The 16,888-nt window shown below is 47.0% G+C and overlaps 1 protein-coding gene across 1 annotated transcript; it reads left to right on the top strand.

Moving 5' to 3' along the window:
* The first annotated feature begins 12,479 nt into the window (after positions 1-12,479).
* LOC120704173 lies at positions 12,480-13,808 on the top strand. The gene is made up of 2 exons (XM_039988467.1): positions 12,480-12,870; positions 12,958-13,808. Exons 1-2 carry the CDS (start codon positions 12,561-12,563, stop codon positions 13,656-13,658), a joined length of 1,011 nt encoding a protein of 336 aa, XP_039844401.1. The 5' UTR covers positions 12,480-12,560; the 3' UTR covers positions 13,659-13,808.
* Positions 13,809-16,888: the final 3,080 nt, after the last annotated feature.

The raw sequence follows: 16,888 nt of genomic DNA, 5'->3' as shown, positions 1-16,888 counted from the left end.
TTTCCGTTTATCACTGACATGCGACATACTATCGTGACTGGGTTTCGGCGAAACAAAGCCACCCATACTTCTACGCTCCATATATTGCATATGGATGATGACGAGCAGATGTCACACCCAGTTTTAAGGACAAAACCGAATGCATAACTATATGTATGTCAGGATCAAGTTTCATACATATAGAGACATTATAAGTGATTAATCAGTAACAGTATCACGAAAAAGAGAAATGCAACAAATATAAGACTATCAGAGTTATACAGCTTATACTGAAAACGAAGACTCCAAACTTCACAAGCAATCGACTGGGGATTGCGTACGCCTAGAACTCAGCAGCATCTTCAACAGACTTCATACACCTTTCCTTCTGAGCAGCAGTAAGCAAGGGTGAGTATATTTATGGTTGGTACTCAGTAAGGTCACAAGAGATAACCGGAAAGTGATTTAATTCCATCTTTAAGTTAAATTAATCATATGAGGGTCCAAGCCGCTCATGACCGTGAGCACGGCTGATATATCAGTTTTACACTCTGCAGAGGTTGTACACTTTCACTACAATTTGCGTAAAAGTTCCGAAGAACTTTGAACCCAACCACGCACGTGCTAGCTAGGCACAATATCACACTTCCGAGGTGTGATTGCATAGGGACGCTACGAGGCCTTTTCAAAGAATCTCTATATGTATGTGTTGGTCCCTACTTTTGCGGTACCTCGGAAGACACAACTTCCTTCACCCGCTCCACCTCACAAACTCATAACCACCAAGCAAAACCACCCCAACACAACATATAGTTCATCTAATTACTTAGCCAAGACCAAAGCCATATAGTATTATGGTTGTACGGTTTTCTTGGGTGGTTCTCCATGTTCTAATTAAATCATAATATTCTCATGAATAAGCTACGATTACGAGAGCGCAAGAAACGCGGAAAACAGAGCCAAAACAAAGAAACTATAGCTAAAACAGGGTTTCAGGGGCTTGTTTGTAAAAGTTTTGAAAGAACAGGGGCTCTGAGTGAAGAAACTGAGGACTAAAACATAATTAAACACTAAACGCAGGGGCTAGCTGGCAAAACTACAACTCAGGGATGGCGGGTTCTATTTTAGAAAAGTCCAGGGTTAAAACAGAAAAGAAAGGACTGAACTGTAATTTTTTTAAAACTGGGTTGGATCGCGGGTTGATTTCCTAGAAACTGGGGGGGTCTATTGAAAAACACCCTAGGGTTGACCGGTAAGAATCTGTTGACTCGGGTCAGATCTAATCTAGCCCGTTGGATCTCGATCGGGTGGCTCAGGACGGATCGAGGCGGAGCGGCGGCGCTGGGTCGCCGGCGCACGGCGGCGGGGCTGCCGGAGTTGCCAATATTGGCTGGCCGGGCATGGTTTCGACTCGTTTTTGGGCCTGGGAGGGAGATGGAGGCACCGCGAACGCAACTAGGTGCTCGGGAATGGGCTACGGCGAGCGAAGAGGGGCGCACCGCAGCGGCGCACGAGCAACTCGCTCCGGCGAGCTATCTCACGCAAGGGAGAGCAGAAGAGAAGGAAAGGAAGGGGGCGCGGCATTCCTCACCCTGTGGCAAAGCTCCGGGGACGCGCAGGCGTTGAATGGAGGCGGCGGAGCAGTGGGACGACGGCGACCGGAGCTCCCGAGCTCCAATGGCGACCGCAGCTAGGGTTTGCGGTGAAGGCGACGACGCGGGTCGAAGGGAGGTCAAGAGGGGTAGTGTGGGCACTTAAATAGGGGCAGCCAGGGTGCCTTGGCGTGCGCGCCAAGGGAGGACGCGGTGACACGGGCGCCGGCCGGACTCAACGGAGTCCTGCTTGACCACGGGAGGAAGACGAGTCCGACGGGCGGGGCCCGTGCGACAGGGAGAGAGGAGAGAGAGAGCTGGACTGGGTTGGGCTGGGAGAAGAGCTGGGCCGCCTGGTTGGGCCGCGGAGGGGGAAAGAGAAAAGAGGAAGGGAGAGGAAGATTGGGCTGGGCCTAAAGGGAGAAAGGGGAGATAGTTTTGTTCTCTTTTGTTTTTGAAATAAAGGGATCCAAACACATTCATTTGAATTTAAATTTGGAGTATTTAAATTCAACTGAACTCAATCAATAAAACAATGCAATTCAGCATGAATGCATAACAACAAAACGACCTCATTTAACTTAGAAGAAAACCAATTATTTTTTGTACTAAATTCCCTGAAAAAAAATAAATGTTGGGAAAAATTTAAAAATTATGAGAAAATTGTTGTTTTATTTTTATTTTTAATCACATCCTGAAATCCATAAATTTCAGGGTGTGACAGAACTACCCCCTTAAAAGGAATCTCGTCCCGAGATTCACAAGGCTAGCAAGAGATAGAGATTTTAGGTGGGTAGCTTCCAACACATATAACTTTCTTTCCAGGTCATTCATTCTTACAATATTTCCACAAACATACTTCTTGATTCCTGGTAACTCAAACGGAACACTTCATGGATACTCAGTCCAATTCCTCTTTTAACCTTCCATTCTTTCGACAACATTGTTGACCCATCTTTCGAAGAACATCCTTCGTATCTGGATAAAGTGATTTGAATAGAGCTTGATTGCTTCTTTCTGGCTTGAGTATCGGGTATCACCTCTCAAGTCCTTATACACAATCTCTAATTTATAAGTAAAGTGACGAACATAAGCCAACCATAAAATTCCGATCTTCCCAAACATCGTCAGGCATCCACTGCATTGTAGAATCCTGATTTTCTTGCTCTAGTATCTTGGCGACTTGATATGGTATGAGAATTGGGTATTAGAGATGGATGACATTCTCGTCTACCCGATGTATTCTGATCATTTGCCCTGGCAAGGGTGCCAATTGATGACGTCTAACTGAGAGCAAGGCATTGGGACTTTGGTCCTGAGGGTTATCATTATCCTCTTTTTCACACCAACTGGCTAGATGTCCATCTTCTCCGCACTTGAGGCAATATAATCTAACATCATGGGATTTAGTCTTCTTACGCTTTGTTGGACATCCATTGGCATAGTGGCCTTTTTCACCACATTTAAAGCACACTATTCTTTTAATACGTTCGTCCTGACCTTCTTTCTGCTCCACCTCAACTCTTGGTGGAATGGCTTGTGCATTAGGACTCTTCTTGATAGAGTTGTTATATGAAAGTTGAACCACTTCAGGCCGTAGTTGGTTGGAATTGGGTTGAACACTTCTATCTGTCAATGGCTGTGGTAGCTCCACTTTCTCTTGGCTTGCTTTATTAATTTGTTTCTTGGGCCGCTTGCTTCTTTTAGGCTGAAATTCTTTGAAAGAGATATTCCAATCCTCGAGGTTTATAGTCTGAGTACGGTCTTCATCTTGGGCAACTCTTTCTAGAACTGGATCTTGGGTAGATAGCTTTCTATTGATATCTGATTGGTAATGTTGTCTTGCTTCCGATGTCATTAGGCTATTTTCTTGGAAACACAGACGACCATAATGTTCACAACATTTGCACGCTCCCGGAGTCTTACTAATCTCATGTTGCTCCTCTATCACTGGCTTCAGTGCTTCATAGTTCCTCTTACGCCTTTCATTGTTCCATGCTTCAGTAACTTGCCTTTTCACTGGTCCGGTGGGGACTTCTGCCTTGGTCATCTCCATGTTATTCGAGGATGGTGTTGTAGACTACAACATTCCTTGTATGACAGGAGCTTGCATAGCTAATAGCTTCTCTTTATCAAATGCTGGCAGACCGGTTGGGACTTGATTATCACTGCCAACAGGGTTGTGGCTCCTAGGAAATGAGGCTTGCTCTGTAACATGTTGTTGAGTTTTGACCATGATTGGAACCATTGCTTGTAGTCCTTGAGTTTGTGCTGCAATGTTGAGGTCTTCTATATTGGCTCTATCTTCTTGATTTCTGTTGGGACTCGCCATCTGGTTGGATGGTAGGGATATGGTTTGCAGAGAGAAGAAAGATCGAGTAACAAGGCAACATCCATAATATCATCTTCACAAACTCTTGGTGGTGGTGATTACTAAATAAATCAAGGTGGAAAGAAGAAAGACATGGGAGTAACAAAAGAAAAGAGATCATTCTAGGCTTCACTTGCTTCAGTTGTTAACCATTTTAGATGTTTGGAGGTTTCTTCTATTGCTGTCAGTGTTGCCATGAACTTCCTTCTTGACATTCAAAGGGTTAGGCACAAAGACAGAGGATAACAAGTAGGGGGAGGTACATAAGAAGAACCCATCTAGGCAACTAGTGTCATTGTAGGTAGAAGACCCACAATACACCAACAATCATTACAAAGAAATGAATCAGACAAGGTCATAAAGTCAAGCATCATAATGCAAACACAAAATTCCACCAGTCAACACTATGCTAACGTTGTTAATAGAGTTAGAAGGGGTACTCCGAAGCATGGTTATATCTTCCAGCTTCGTCATTGATGATATGTGTCTCCTTCAACTTGCCCGCCGTTGACTCCACCTTCGTGATTGTAGTGGTAGTGAGAGTGTCATAACTTTGCTCGGGCTTGATTCTTTGGCGGTGATTTGAATCCTTCATCCAACTTGAGCACAAAAGTGGGCAACTGATACAATTTTCAATTGCTTCGACTTGACTCCTCATGATGAACTAGTAGCTCCATTCTTCAGATGACTTGGACAGGCATTAGAATACGTGGCACGAACAACCTAAATATTTTGAATTAGAAAAGTACTTTGGAATCAAAGTCAAGGGACGAATCCGAAGTGACATTTATTTGAGAAGAAGAGAAGAGGCTCAACGGGGAAAGCTGGGTAAAATAAAAAAAGAGAGATATATCCACAAGGATAAGTTTTTAAGAAAAAAAAGGAGTGTCCAGGAGAGAGAAGAATAAACAGAATGACTAAGGGTGTCGAGAAACAACAAAGGGCAATTGACCAAGGATTGATTATCAAAAAGAAAATTTATCAAGGGACAATAGGTCAATAGAAAGTTTCAGATTTTACATTTGCAAATGAGAAAGTGCAAATGATAAGATAGATAGGTGAGAAAGACTGTCAAGGTTGATTGAGAAAAAAAACTAGTTAAGGAGAGAGAATATTCAATGGAGAAGGTCAAGGAATAAGCAAGAAATAAATTTTTGTATCAAAAGAAACTTTAGAAAACGACCATTGCTACCTAGCCTTACGTCCTACAGTCGACACAACTCTGATATCACTTCTGTTACACCCGGTTTTAAGGACAAAACCGAATGTATAATTATATGTATGCCAGGATCAAGTTTCATACATATAGAGACATTATAAGTGATTAATCAGTAACGGTATCACAAAAAAGAGAAATACAACAAATATAAGACTATCAGAGTTATACAGCTTATACTAAAAATGAAGACTCCAAACTTCAAAGGCAATCGACTAGGGGTTGCGTACGCCTAAAACTCAGCAGCATCTTCAACAGACTCCATACACCTGTCCTTCTGAGCAGCAGTAAGCAAGGGTGAGTACACTTATAGTTGGTACTCAGCAAGGCCACAAGAAATAACCAGAAAATGATTTAATTCTATCTTTAAGTTAAATTAATCATGTGAGGGCCCAAGCCGCTCATGACCGTGAGCACGGCTGATATATCAGTTTTACACTCTGCAGAGGTTGTACACTTTCACTACAATTCGCGTAAAAGTTCCGAAGAACTTTGAACCCAACCACGCACGTGCTAGCTAGGCACAATATCACACTTTCGAGGTGTGATTGCATAGGGACGCTACGAGGCCTTTCCAAAGAAGCCCTATATGTATGTGTTGGTCCCTACTTTTGCGGTACCTCGGAAGACACAGCTTCCTTCACTCGCTCCACCACACAAACTCATAACCACCAAGCAAAACCACCCCAACACAACATATAATTCATCTAATTACTTAGCCAAGATCAGAGCCATATAGTATTGTGGTTGTACTGTTTTCTTGGGTGGTTCTCCATGTTCAAATTAAATCATAATATTCTCATGAATAAGCATAGATAGAAGTATGGTTAGAGTCACTTGCCTTTCTCCAATGAAAAGCTACTCTTACTGCTCTTCAGCTTTTGCTCACTTGAAAAACTTGATCTTCAATCTTCGAATATCGATCCTTCTACTCGGAGCAATCATTGGGCAACAAACAAAGCAAACAAGAAGATACATCTAAGAACAATACACCAAAACAAAAGAAAAGTTTTAAAAAAAATGTACTAAAGGATAGGACTCGCTGCTACGATTACGAGAGCGCAAGAAACGCGGAAAACGGAGCCAAAACAAAGAAACTATAGCTAAAACAGGGTTTCAGGGGCTTATTTGTAAAAGTTTTGAAAGAACAGGGGCTCTGGGTGAAGAAGCCGAGGACTAAAACATAATTAAACACTAAACGCAGGGGCTAGCTGGCAAAACTGCAGCTCAGGGATGGCGGGTTCTATTTTATAAAAGTCCAAGGGTTAAAACAGAAAAGAAATGACTGAACTGTAAATATTTTTGAACTGGGTTGGATCGTGGGTTGATTTCCTAGAAACTGGGGTGTTCTTTTGAAAAATGCCCTAGGTTTGACCGGTAAGAATTTGTTGACTCGGGTCAGATCTAATCTAGCCCGTTGGATCTCGATCGGGCAGCTCAGGACGGATCGAGGCGGAGCGGCGGCGCTAGGTCACCGGCGCACGGCGGCGGGGCTGCCGGAGTTGTCAAAATCGGCCGGCCGGGCATGGTTTCAACTTGTTTTTGGGCCTGGGAGGGAGATGGAGGCACCGCGAACGCAACTAGGTGCTCGGGAAGGGGCTACGACAAGCGGAGAGGGGCGCACCGCGGCGACGCACGAGCAACTCGCTCCGGCGAGCTATCTCGCGCAAGGGAGAGTAGAAGAGAGGGAAAGAAAGGGGGCGCGGCGTTCCTCACCCTGCGGCGAAGCTCCGGGGACGCGCAGGCGTTGAGTGGAGGCGGCGGAGCAGCGGGGCGACGGCGACCCGGAGCTCCCGAGCTCCAATGGCGTCCGCGGCTAGGGTTTGCGGCGAAGGCGGCAACGCGGGTCGAAGGGAGGTCAAGAGGGGTAGTGCGGGCGCTTAAATAGGGGCGGCCAGGGTTCCTTGGCGTCCACGCCAAGGGAGGGCAAGGTGACGCGGGCGCCGGCCGGACTCAACGGAGTCCTGCTTGACCACGAGAGGAAGACGAGTCCGACGGGCGGGGCCCGCATGTCATGGAGAGAGGAGAGAGAGAGAGAGCCCGACTGGGTTGGGCTGGGAGAAGAGCATGGCCGCCGGGTTGGGCTGCGGATGGGGAAAGAGAAAAGAGGAAGGGAGAAGAAGATTGGGCTGGGCCTAAAGGGAGAAAGGGGAGAGAGAAGAGATAGTTTTGTTCTCTTTTTTTTTGAAATAAAGGGATCCAAACATATTCATTTGAATTTAAATTTGGAGTATTTAAATTCAACTGAACTCAATCAATAAAACAATGCAATTCAGCATGAATGCATAACAACAAAACGACCTCATTTAATTTTGAAGACAACCAATTATTTTTTGTACTAAATTCCCTGAAAAGAAAATAAATGTCGGGAAAATTTTAAAAATTATGAGAAAATTGTTACTTTATTTTTAATTTTAATCACATCCTGAAATCTATAAATTTCAGGGTGTGACAACAGATGAGTTGATGGTGACCACAAAAACGCAGCTTAATCGGAGGTTTTCTGTAGATTCGCTCTACAGATATAATTAACCGGGCGCGCCCAATTGGCCTCGGAAATCAGCGAACTACGCAATCTCTACAAATTAGACGATCTCTCCTTAAGCATCGACGCAGAAGACAGAAGAAGACGAGCTGTCGCGAGTCATGTATTCATGAATTTTGTAAAAGATCAAAATTAATAAAATATGTGTTCTCGTAAATGTGTGCATGTGTTCCCTTGTGTGCACAAATTTTATTATTTCCCTCATCGCCTTCGTTTTGTTTTCGCGAACTAGGTGCTTGCTATTAAAATATATATGATCAACTAAACGTGCTAACCACTGAAAGCCTTTAGCCCATCTTGTTCAACTTTGCATGTTCCCCCACTTGTTGAGTACCCACTATAAGTATACTCACCCTTTCTTAAACTACTGCTCAGAAGAGAACTTTGAAGTGGAGAACTTCGACGATTTCGAGGAGTTCTAGGCGTACGTTCACCAGTCAACTGTCTGTGGGAGAAGTCGTGCTGAGGACTTCATTTAGGATATCGGTGAAACATTTGAGACCTTTTGAGTCTAATTCTTTCGTAGTGTAATAATGTCGTTTTACTCTATTACTCCTTTACTTTTTTAGCAATGTCTTTTGATATATTCACTCGACATCTATCATATATGTGTAAATTTGATCCTGGCGCACATATGAGATGCATTCGATTTTTTTTATAAAATCGGGTGTGACAGTATCTAGAAGTGATATGCGAACAGGTAGCAACACCGGATGGATCGATGAAACAATTTATACTGCCCCATGTAGTATTGCGTAAAATAGTACTCTAAAGCTGATTTAATATTCCCAAGCCGAACTATTGTTTGATATTCCCAAACCGAATAATTATTCTTTTGTATAGCATTCTATTTTATTTTTTTATTATCTCCTTATTCTATTCTGAGAGATCCATACGATTTGTAGTGGAATCAATCCCAAACTTACAATTTGGACATACAAAATTAATGGTGCACATTAATTCTATTATTGCTTTAACACAGACGACTAGATCTTCATAAAATCCGACTACATGTATTCTTCTAAGTTGACCCGCGCATTTGTGTGGCTAGATTGCTTACCCCACATAAGATTGCACGAACACCTCACGTTCTCATTGGAATGACCTTCTCTTATTGATCTTATTTTTTTGATTGTCTAATCCTACCATCAGTTTCTTCATTATAATAAGGTAATATATCATCTCTAAAGGCGTGTTAAGAAAACATAATTGATTATCACTACTACAGAAAACATTTTCCAGAGGCGGTCAAAACTGGTTTTCCGAGGCGGGCAGGACAAACGCCTCCGAGTAGGCGTTACGGTAAATGGAGTATTTATCGAGGCGGTTTGGTGCCCGCCTCGGTAAATAAAAAAATAAAAAAGAAAAGAAAAGCCCGGCGAGCCCATCACGAGCCCGCGCGAGCCCATCGGCCGTCGCCGTTGCCGCCGCGCCCCGCTCGGCCGCCTCCCACTCCGGGCCGCCGTCGCGCCCTGCTGCTCCCGTTCCCGCGCCGCTCCGCTCCGGGCCGCCGCAGCGCCCCGCTGCTCCCGCTCCGCCACCACCCCGTAGCTCCCTCTCCGGCCCGCCGTTGCACCCCCGCTGCTCCCGCTCCGGGCAGCCGCCGCATCCGGCTCCGGGCCGCCGCCGCGCCCCCACTCCACCGCCGAATCCGCCCATGCCGAGGCAGGATCCGGCCTCCTCGAGCGTCGGCCGAGCTCGAGCGGCCGTGCTGCCACACGATCTGGAGCGGACGTGCCCCGCGGGCGGCTGGAGCAGGAGGGGGGCGGGAGCGGGAGGGCGATGCCCGCGGAGCAGAGGAGAGTGGAGTGGGCGCACCCCGTGCGGCGGCCGGAGCAAGAGAGGGGAGCGGCCCGCGGAGCAGAGGAGCGCTGGTGCGCCCACTCGGGAAGAAGACAGAGAGGGAGGGGCGGCGCTGTGGGCTGACGAGCTGAGGAAAGGGAGGAGAACAATTGAATGTGAAGCCCTAAGTCTAAGTATATATAGGTGTGCTTGTATTTGGGCCTTTTGGGCCAACGGGCTGGGCTTGATTAACCGTGGCGGTTGAATTATAATGTCCGTCTCGGTTAATTGATTAACCGAGACGTTTATTTTAAGACAACTGTCTCGATTAATATTGATTAACCGAGGCGGGTATTTTAAGTGAGCCCACCTCGGTTAATACATTTTGCGAGATGTTTTTTTTAACCATCTTGGTTAATAAAAAGTGACCGCCTCGATTAATGACAGGCATTAACCGAGGCGGTTAGAAAACGTGCCCACCTCCGAGACAATTTTAAAGTGCCTCGGTAAATGAAATTTTGTAGTAGTATATACCCCTCTATAATTAAACGTGGTGACAGTGAAACTATAGAATTCTATTAGTCAAAACCATAAAAATCCTAATTCAATCCATTCGATTTCCGTCACAATAATAACATTCAAAACTTGACATTGAGCTCGCGACGACTGCAAAATCGCCGCTGTGACGTCTCCATATGACGATGCTGCACCATAATCCCCTTTGTACTCACCTTTTTATCGCCCTGCCACCAAGCTCATCATCAGCATTGTTTGGTCATCATATCCATAGTTCGGAATCTCTCTCTTGCTAGGACATATATTCAACCAAAAACACATAATTATTAATTGGCGGTAATGTCCATCTCTTTGATTAATGTTATACTTGCATCAACTTCTTACTATGAACCGTAGAAAATGAATACCTACCATTAACTTTCCTGATAACTGCTATTCAATACTTGCGCATAGTCATGTTGATGGCCATAGTCGTTGTTGGCTGGTCTTTCATTGTAATCCGCATCACATATCAATCTTTTGATTCTGTCCGTTTCCTTGATTTGCTTTGCTAGTGTGCTACTGGCTTATTTCCATGCATGGCCATCTCTTCCCTGTTGCTGGCTACCCCACATCTAACTGAATCTCACTGATGCTAGGCATGGCTTCTCATCGCGTGTGTCCTTCACTGCAGTGACTGGCGTCAACTCTTTGCTGCTCCCTATGTAAGGCTGGACGAAATGCTCGTGGCTCGCTAGCTCGCTCGGCTCGGCTCATTAGTGACTCGGCTCGGATCGGCTCGTTGAAAAAAATTAACAAGCCGAGGCAAGGTTTTAGCTCGGCATTTTATCGAGCCGGCTCGCAAGCCGCTCGCAAGCTGAAACGAGCCAGCCCAAGTTACTAAGTCGGCCCAGGCACCAAGCGGTCCAGCTGCCCAATGCCCTCCCAAAGGCCCAACCAACGAAACGTTGAAACCCTAAACTCCCAGCCCCTCCCTTCCCCTGCACTGCACGGCGGCGGCTGCACCCTGCGCCCCCTCCCAGCCCCTCTCTTCCCCCTGCGCTTCTTGCGCAAGCCGCCACATAGCACGGCCCTGCAGTCCCACACCCCCGCCGGTCGCCGCCACCGGCCCTGTAGCCCCGCTCGCTTCCCGCCAGGCCGCCACAGCGACGCACTGCACAGTCTACACTGCAGCCCCATCGCCACCGGCCTGCTCCTTGCCCGCCATGCCGCCATAGCGCCGCGCCGCCGCCCTGCACCCCTGCCGCCACCGGCCACGGCTCTGGTTCTATCTTGCCGTCCTGTGCGCCTCCGGCGATCCGGCCTGCCCCCTGCACTGCCCAGCCCCTACGCTACTCGGCGTGATGGCGACCGGGGCTGGCCCCCTCTCCCCATAGCCATGGAGGAAGACCCTCGAGACCAAGCGCAGGAGAACCCAGACTCTAGGCTTTGGCTCGGCTAGCTGGCTGGTTTTTTTCGAGCTAGCTCACGAGCCAAACGAGCTAGCTCGAGCTGCTAAACGAGCCGAGCCGAGCCTGACTTTTAGCTCGGTCTGGTAATGAGCCGAGCCGAGCCAGCTCGTTACCATAACGAGCCAGCTCAAGCTGAGCCGAGCCGAGCCAAGCCGGCTCGATAGCCAGCCTTATCCCTACGCCACCATTGGCTGAGGCGACCAAATCTGCAGGTCACCAGGAAGCAACCTCCGTCCCAATTTTGCACCGTGAGGCATCTCCCGATAGAGCCACCGATCGCTAGCGCCAACCCATGTACTCGCCGCCTTCTTTGCTGCTTGCAGAGGAGCTGGCCTTCCGTTTTTGCCTCCATCTCCATCCCCGGAGCCATTGGTGGCCGTTATTTGTGAATATGGGGCAATGTTGGAACAATTTAATCCGTGATCTTGATCTATCTCCTTTTCCTTTCGGGCATTTTGTTTTCCTCTCTCCTCCGTTCAAACTCCAATATTCAGAGTTGTATTTATTATGGACTGTATTTTGACTGGACTCTTTGGATTAATATAAACCGTTAGATCTTCATAAAATCCAACGGTGTAAATTCTTCTCTTTTTTAAATTAATGTGGAAATTTCTAGACCCTCTCGGCGAATGTGGTAGCTTCTTTTAACACTATTGTTTTAAGATAATAATAGAAGATTTTGCGACATTAAGCTAAGAGCATCCGGAAAAAGTTTCTGAAGATGCCTGAAACCTGTGTAAGCTCAAGACTTGCCTTCCTCAAGTATCCTCGGTACCAAATCAGAAGCTGGCACGTTAGAGTTCTGGAAGATGCGGTTGTTCCTTTCTTTTCAAAGTAGCCAGACAACTAACACAAGTGTTGAAAGCTTTTCTGTCATCCCCGTGCACTTGCTTCCTTGACCACATCCACCAATCAGCAAACTCCAAGTGAGAGTGACCTCTGGACTTCATGCCCCTTCGGAGAACTTCGGCGAAATTGCGCTCGACGATACATACATCGATGAAACCTGCCGTGAGGCTTATCCTGGGCCTGGCACTGCGGTTTCTTTTGTGTATAAATACTGAGCAGATCGAAAGCAGAAGCAACGAGTTCACCAGAGTTGGCCGCCATGACTATGAGCCAGCCCCGGCTGTTCCCCATTCTCCTGTTGCTCTGCATCTCGCTCTCGTCCATCCTTGCGCCTAGCGTCTCTTCATCCCTCCTCTCCTTCGACATCCACTTCGCGCAGTGGGGCTACGACCCACAGGAAGTACTCTTCCACCAGATCAGCCCAAGAAACCTCAGCTCCCATGGAAGCCGTGAACGCGACGTGTACACAGGCCACCAGGACAAGGCGGTGCTTCGCCGCAAGAAGAAGAACTTCGTGCCCAACACGTGCGACTGCTCAGGGTTGCAGCGGGTCCGGGGGGTATTCAAGGGTATTAATTGAATACCCATTATTTTTAATAATCAATGTTAATCACATAGTTTTTCAAAATAGTGTTAAACCAGTTAACTTTTTGTAGGTTTTGGATTTTTGAATACCCGCTCTTTCAATCCTGGATCCGCCTTCGTGGACGGGCTCATGTACGCGCGGCCGGCGCTGCTCCGGGACGCAGCCACCGGCGAGGTCGCGAGCTTCAAGATGACGCTGTGCCTCATCAATGGCGTCCGCACCGGTTTGTTCCTGTTCCTGTTGCCCTACCCATGGAATCGCGATGACGAAGTGGGGATACAGGTTGGGCTCGACAGCAACAGCACGGGGATGGACGGACCCAGCCTCGGCGGCAGTGACCCAGTTGTGTGCGCCCACGTCCACTACGACGGCGAGGAGGAGGTGCTCAAGGCCAACATCCGGGTCGGCGACCGGTGCTGCCTGTACGTGAGGAGAATTGAGCGGGGACGCATGCCCAACAAGGCGGCCGTCGGTTTCGCCTCGACGAACGCCGGCGACCCGATCAAGCTGGGAAACGTTCTTACCTGGGCGTTCCACTCCACGCTGGAGCCGAAGAAGAAGCATCAGGATCCCCCGCGTTTGCGGCCGCCTGGTGCGGCCACCGGTGCTGACGAGGGCTCCTCGGGGGAGCAGCAGGTCCGCTTGGATCCCTGGAATCGCAACGCCGAGCTGAATTTCCGGTATCGGCGGAATTGGCAGCAGAATTGGCAGCTGACGTGCAGCATCAGCGTGTCTCTGAGCTATGGAAACGCCAATGAAGGCATGGACTAGATAGAATTCAGACCAAACTCTATTTTGTGTAATATATTGCTATATTTTGCCTTCGGCCTGGGGCGTTCGATCCCCTCGCTAGCCAGTACTGTAGTTGTTATCTATGTCTATCTATATTTATTTTATGAACTTATTCTTGATGCGGCTCTTTGTTTCCTATTATAATCGGCTTATCGGTAAAAATAAGTGATAATTCCCACTAACATCCCGCTTATTTTCGCTTGTGTGAGCCGTTTCAAATATTTGAACTGTGAGACGCGAAAAACGATAAGTGGAGTTTATAATGTAAGAGCATCTATAAAAGCCTAGTCAAATCAGACTAGTGAAATTTTCATTTAGCTATCCATTTAACTAACTATTTAACTTTTCAGAGGACGGAGAACCAACAGACTAGCCATTTAGCAGCGCCTCCCTCTTCCTCCCTGCTCCCCTCCTCTGCTTCTCTTCCCCACCGAGCAGACTAGCACAGCACCAGCAAGGCAGCAACCTTCTCTCCCATGGCGCCCCACTGCTCCCCTCCAGATCCACCACCAGGCGTGCGGCAGAGCACCACCAACGCCTTCTTGCCTCCGAGCCGAGCCCCCTCTGCTCCTCATCTCTCCTGCATAGCACCCCTCTCTAATCATTCTCCATCGAGATCCAGAGAAGCCAGCCCAACCGCTTCCTTCCTCCCTTGGCCACTCCACTGGGCTCATGGCGACGCAACTCCGGCCAGCGTTGCGGCCGCCGGTGGGCACACCTGCGCACGGCGGCCTACACGCCGGCGCCGGCGTGGAAGTCCACCATGGCCGCGCCGCCGGGGAGGTCCGCCACGGTCGCGCCGGGGGAGCTCGATCCCGTTGGGGAAGACAACGATTTGGGCTGAGTCGAGCTCAATCCCGATGGGGAAGATGCCGATTTGAGCCGAGTTCCGCGCCGCCGCCGCGCCGGGGAGCTCGCGCAGGGAAAGAGGTCCGCAACGCCGCCTCTGCCATGTCCGCACGCACAGGAGGGGATCAGCAAGTAGAGGGGACGACGCAGAGGGAGCTTGGAGGTGGAAGAGAAGGTGCCATGGAGGCATGGAGGGAGAGGCCAGAGTAGGGGAATGGCGCGGGAAGAGGAGAGAGAGAGAGAGAGAGAGAGAGAGAGAGAGAGAGAGAGAGAGAGAGACCGCGGGGAGGGGGATTGCGAGCGGCGTCCGCGAGGCAAAAGTGCCGAACGAGGGGCACGTTATGGCGAACGGGATGACGAGCGACCCTGCATAGCGAGTCCGTTGGATCGCGTTTTGATGAGATTTTTTATTTTTTTACCTAATCAAATCCATTTAGCTCATCTGTTAGAGATGCTCTAAGCATGGCTGAGAGAAAGTGGAAATAAAAATAGAGATTTGCTTCTTGTCAATCGTTTGAAATCTCGTATATCCGTCAATCGATGTTGTTGGACGTTGGATAGACAATCGACGGACGAGGGTGACTCATGTGTTAATAACGCACTCGGTCCGCTCCGAAGCGTGTGCGCGTCCTTTTAGTTGTTACCGGATCCATAAGCGAGCGCCCGTTTAGTCACAACAGGGGTTGTTTGACTGGGTGCTGATTTCAACTCTTCCACTTCGTTGTTGTTCGTGAGGCGTGGGGAACTGAACCAGTGGTGGTGGTGAATCAGTGATCTCGGTGTTGGATTGGCGACCACAGGCAGTGAATCGACGACCTCCTCGTATCGACGGCCTTGCCGGCAGCAAGATCTAGTACTACCCGTCATTTTGAGGTACTCGATTTTCTAGGGTTTGATCTGTGCATGAGGATTAGGTAAGAGATATGTTCATTTGGGGCCTTTTGGTTCCATTTTAGCGGCGAATTGGATTCGATTTGTGTTTTGGTTAGAATAGATTGGGGAGGAGGGTGATTCCCATTTTTCAATTCATGTCCCGCTGCTGCATTCACAGGCGGAGCTCTGGAGGCACCTGTTCGTGGAGGATGTGGCTGTAATCGATAGATTTTTGGCCTGTCTTTTTGCTACCGAGGTGGATGCGGCACAGCCCCCAACACCAGCCCAACGCAGAGGTGGTGTTTGATTCTGCAGTCTGACTAGAGTTCATTTGAGATATTTTTTCTGTCGACATTCCAAAATCAGTTAGATCTTGCTTGCTCATGTAGTTGTTGCTTTTTGTAATCACTCGACCTGCTTATGCTTGTGATTTAGAAGCATGCGTTCATTATATGGGCTTTGTTTATATTTCTTTTATTAAATGTTAGTTCCTCTTAGTAGGCTGTTAGTTGTCTATTCCCATCTTCCATGTTGTCTCCCTCCCATCTTCATATGTGGTAATACAACTGTACTTATGCATGCATATTCCCTCATCATGTAGTTGGAGGTTTCTGTTGATGAAAATAAATCCTAATATGTGTGGGAGGGAGAGGGCAGGTTTCCTTTTAGCAGAATAATATAGTTAAAATAATTTGCACTTCTGCATGCCTTAGCCAAGTAGCCAGCTAAAACTTGAATTGTTTTGTCACAAATATTTAGTAGGATTTCAAATGTTTTTTTATAAAGCATTGTTACTATAGTCACACAAAGATCATCACTAGCTAGTCCCGTAAAGAAGCATTATTTTTGTTCTTTTGACCCCATTGCACCTTGTAAAAAAATAATTGTCACAAGTTACGAACATAATTAGTACCATAGTCAACTAATTTGATATGATAGAAGCTAAGTTGTGTAATTTTCTGGAACAAAATTAGTGTAATTTTTATTCAATTATACACAATATTTTTTGTATTCTACTACTTGCACTCAGGTCAAATCTTCCTTCATAGCTATATTTTCATCATAAATGTATAGCTTATATGCTTTGAATTTTTCTCTACCCCTCTATCATATTAGTAGCATGGTAACATGTTTACTGCATATGAAGTTGGTGTAGCTTTGTAAGTAATTACTCTCAAATTTAGTCCTTGCATGATGTTTTGACTATGTAAATATTTAATTAGTTGTGTAAGTTTTGCATCTTTGTAGGATTTATATTTGATATAGATTCATGCTTTTTCTGTTAGGATTTACCTGTATGTTTGTTTCTTTACAATCTTTTCTCCAACACCTTATCCAAGAAACCATTTGGAAGTTGGTTAAAGCAAAGATGAGTGCTGCGGAGTCTTTTTCCAAGACGTGAAGGTACCTTCCTGGTGGTTTAATGTTTCTTATTTCATTTCTATTCTATGAAATTTTTTCCTTCTTTCTGTATGTATTGCAGTGGC

Source organism: Panicum virgatum, chromosome 4K, assembly GCF_016808335.1.
Source record: "Panicum virgatum strain AP13 chromosome 4K, P.virgatum_v5, whole genome shotgun sequence".
Taxonomy (NCBI): domain Eukaryota; kingdom Viridiplantae; phylum Streptophyta; class Magnoliopsida; order Poales; family Poaceae; genus Panicum; species Panicum virgatum.
The sequence above is the reverse complement of the archived record's forward strand: the minus strand, read 5'-3'. Positions and strand labels throughout refer to the sequence as shown.

What these genes read in the sequence shown, in the direction of transcription:
- LOC120704173 (XM_039988467.1), top strand. Translation starts at nt 12,561, where the DNA reads ATGACTATGAGCCAGCCCCGGCTGTTCCCCATTCTCCTGTTGCTCTGC. An exon ending in GGTCCGGGGGGTATTCAAGG is followed by an intron (nt 12,871 to 12,957) that starts GTATTAATTGAA and finishes AACTTTTTGTAG; the next exon opens with GTTTTGGATTTTTGAATACC.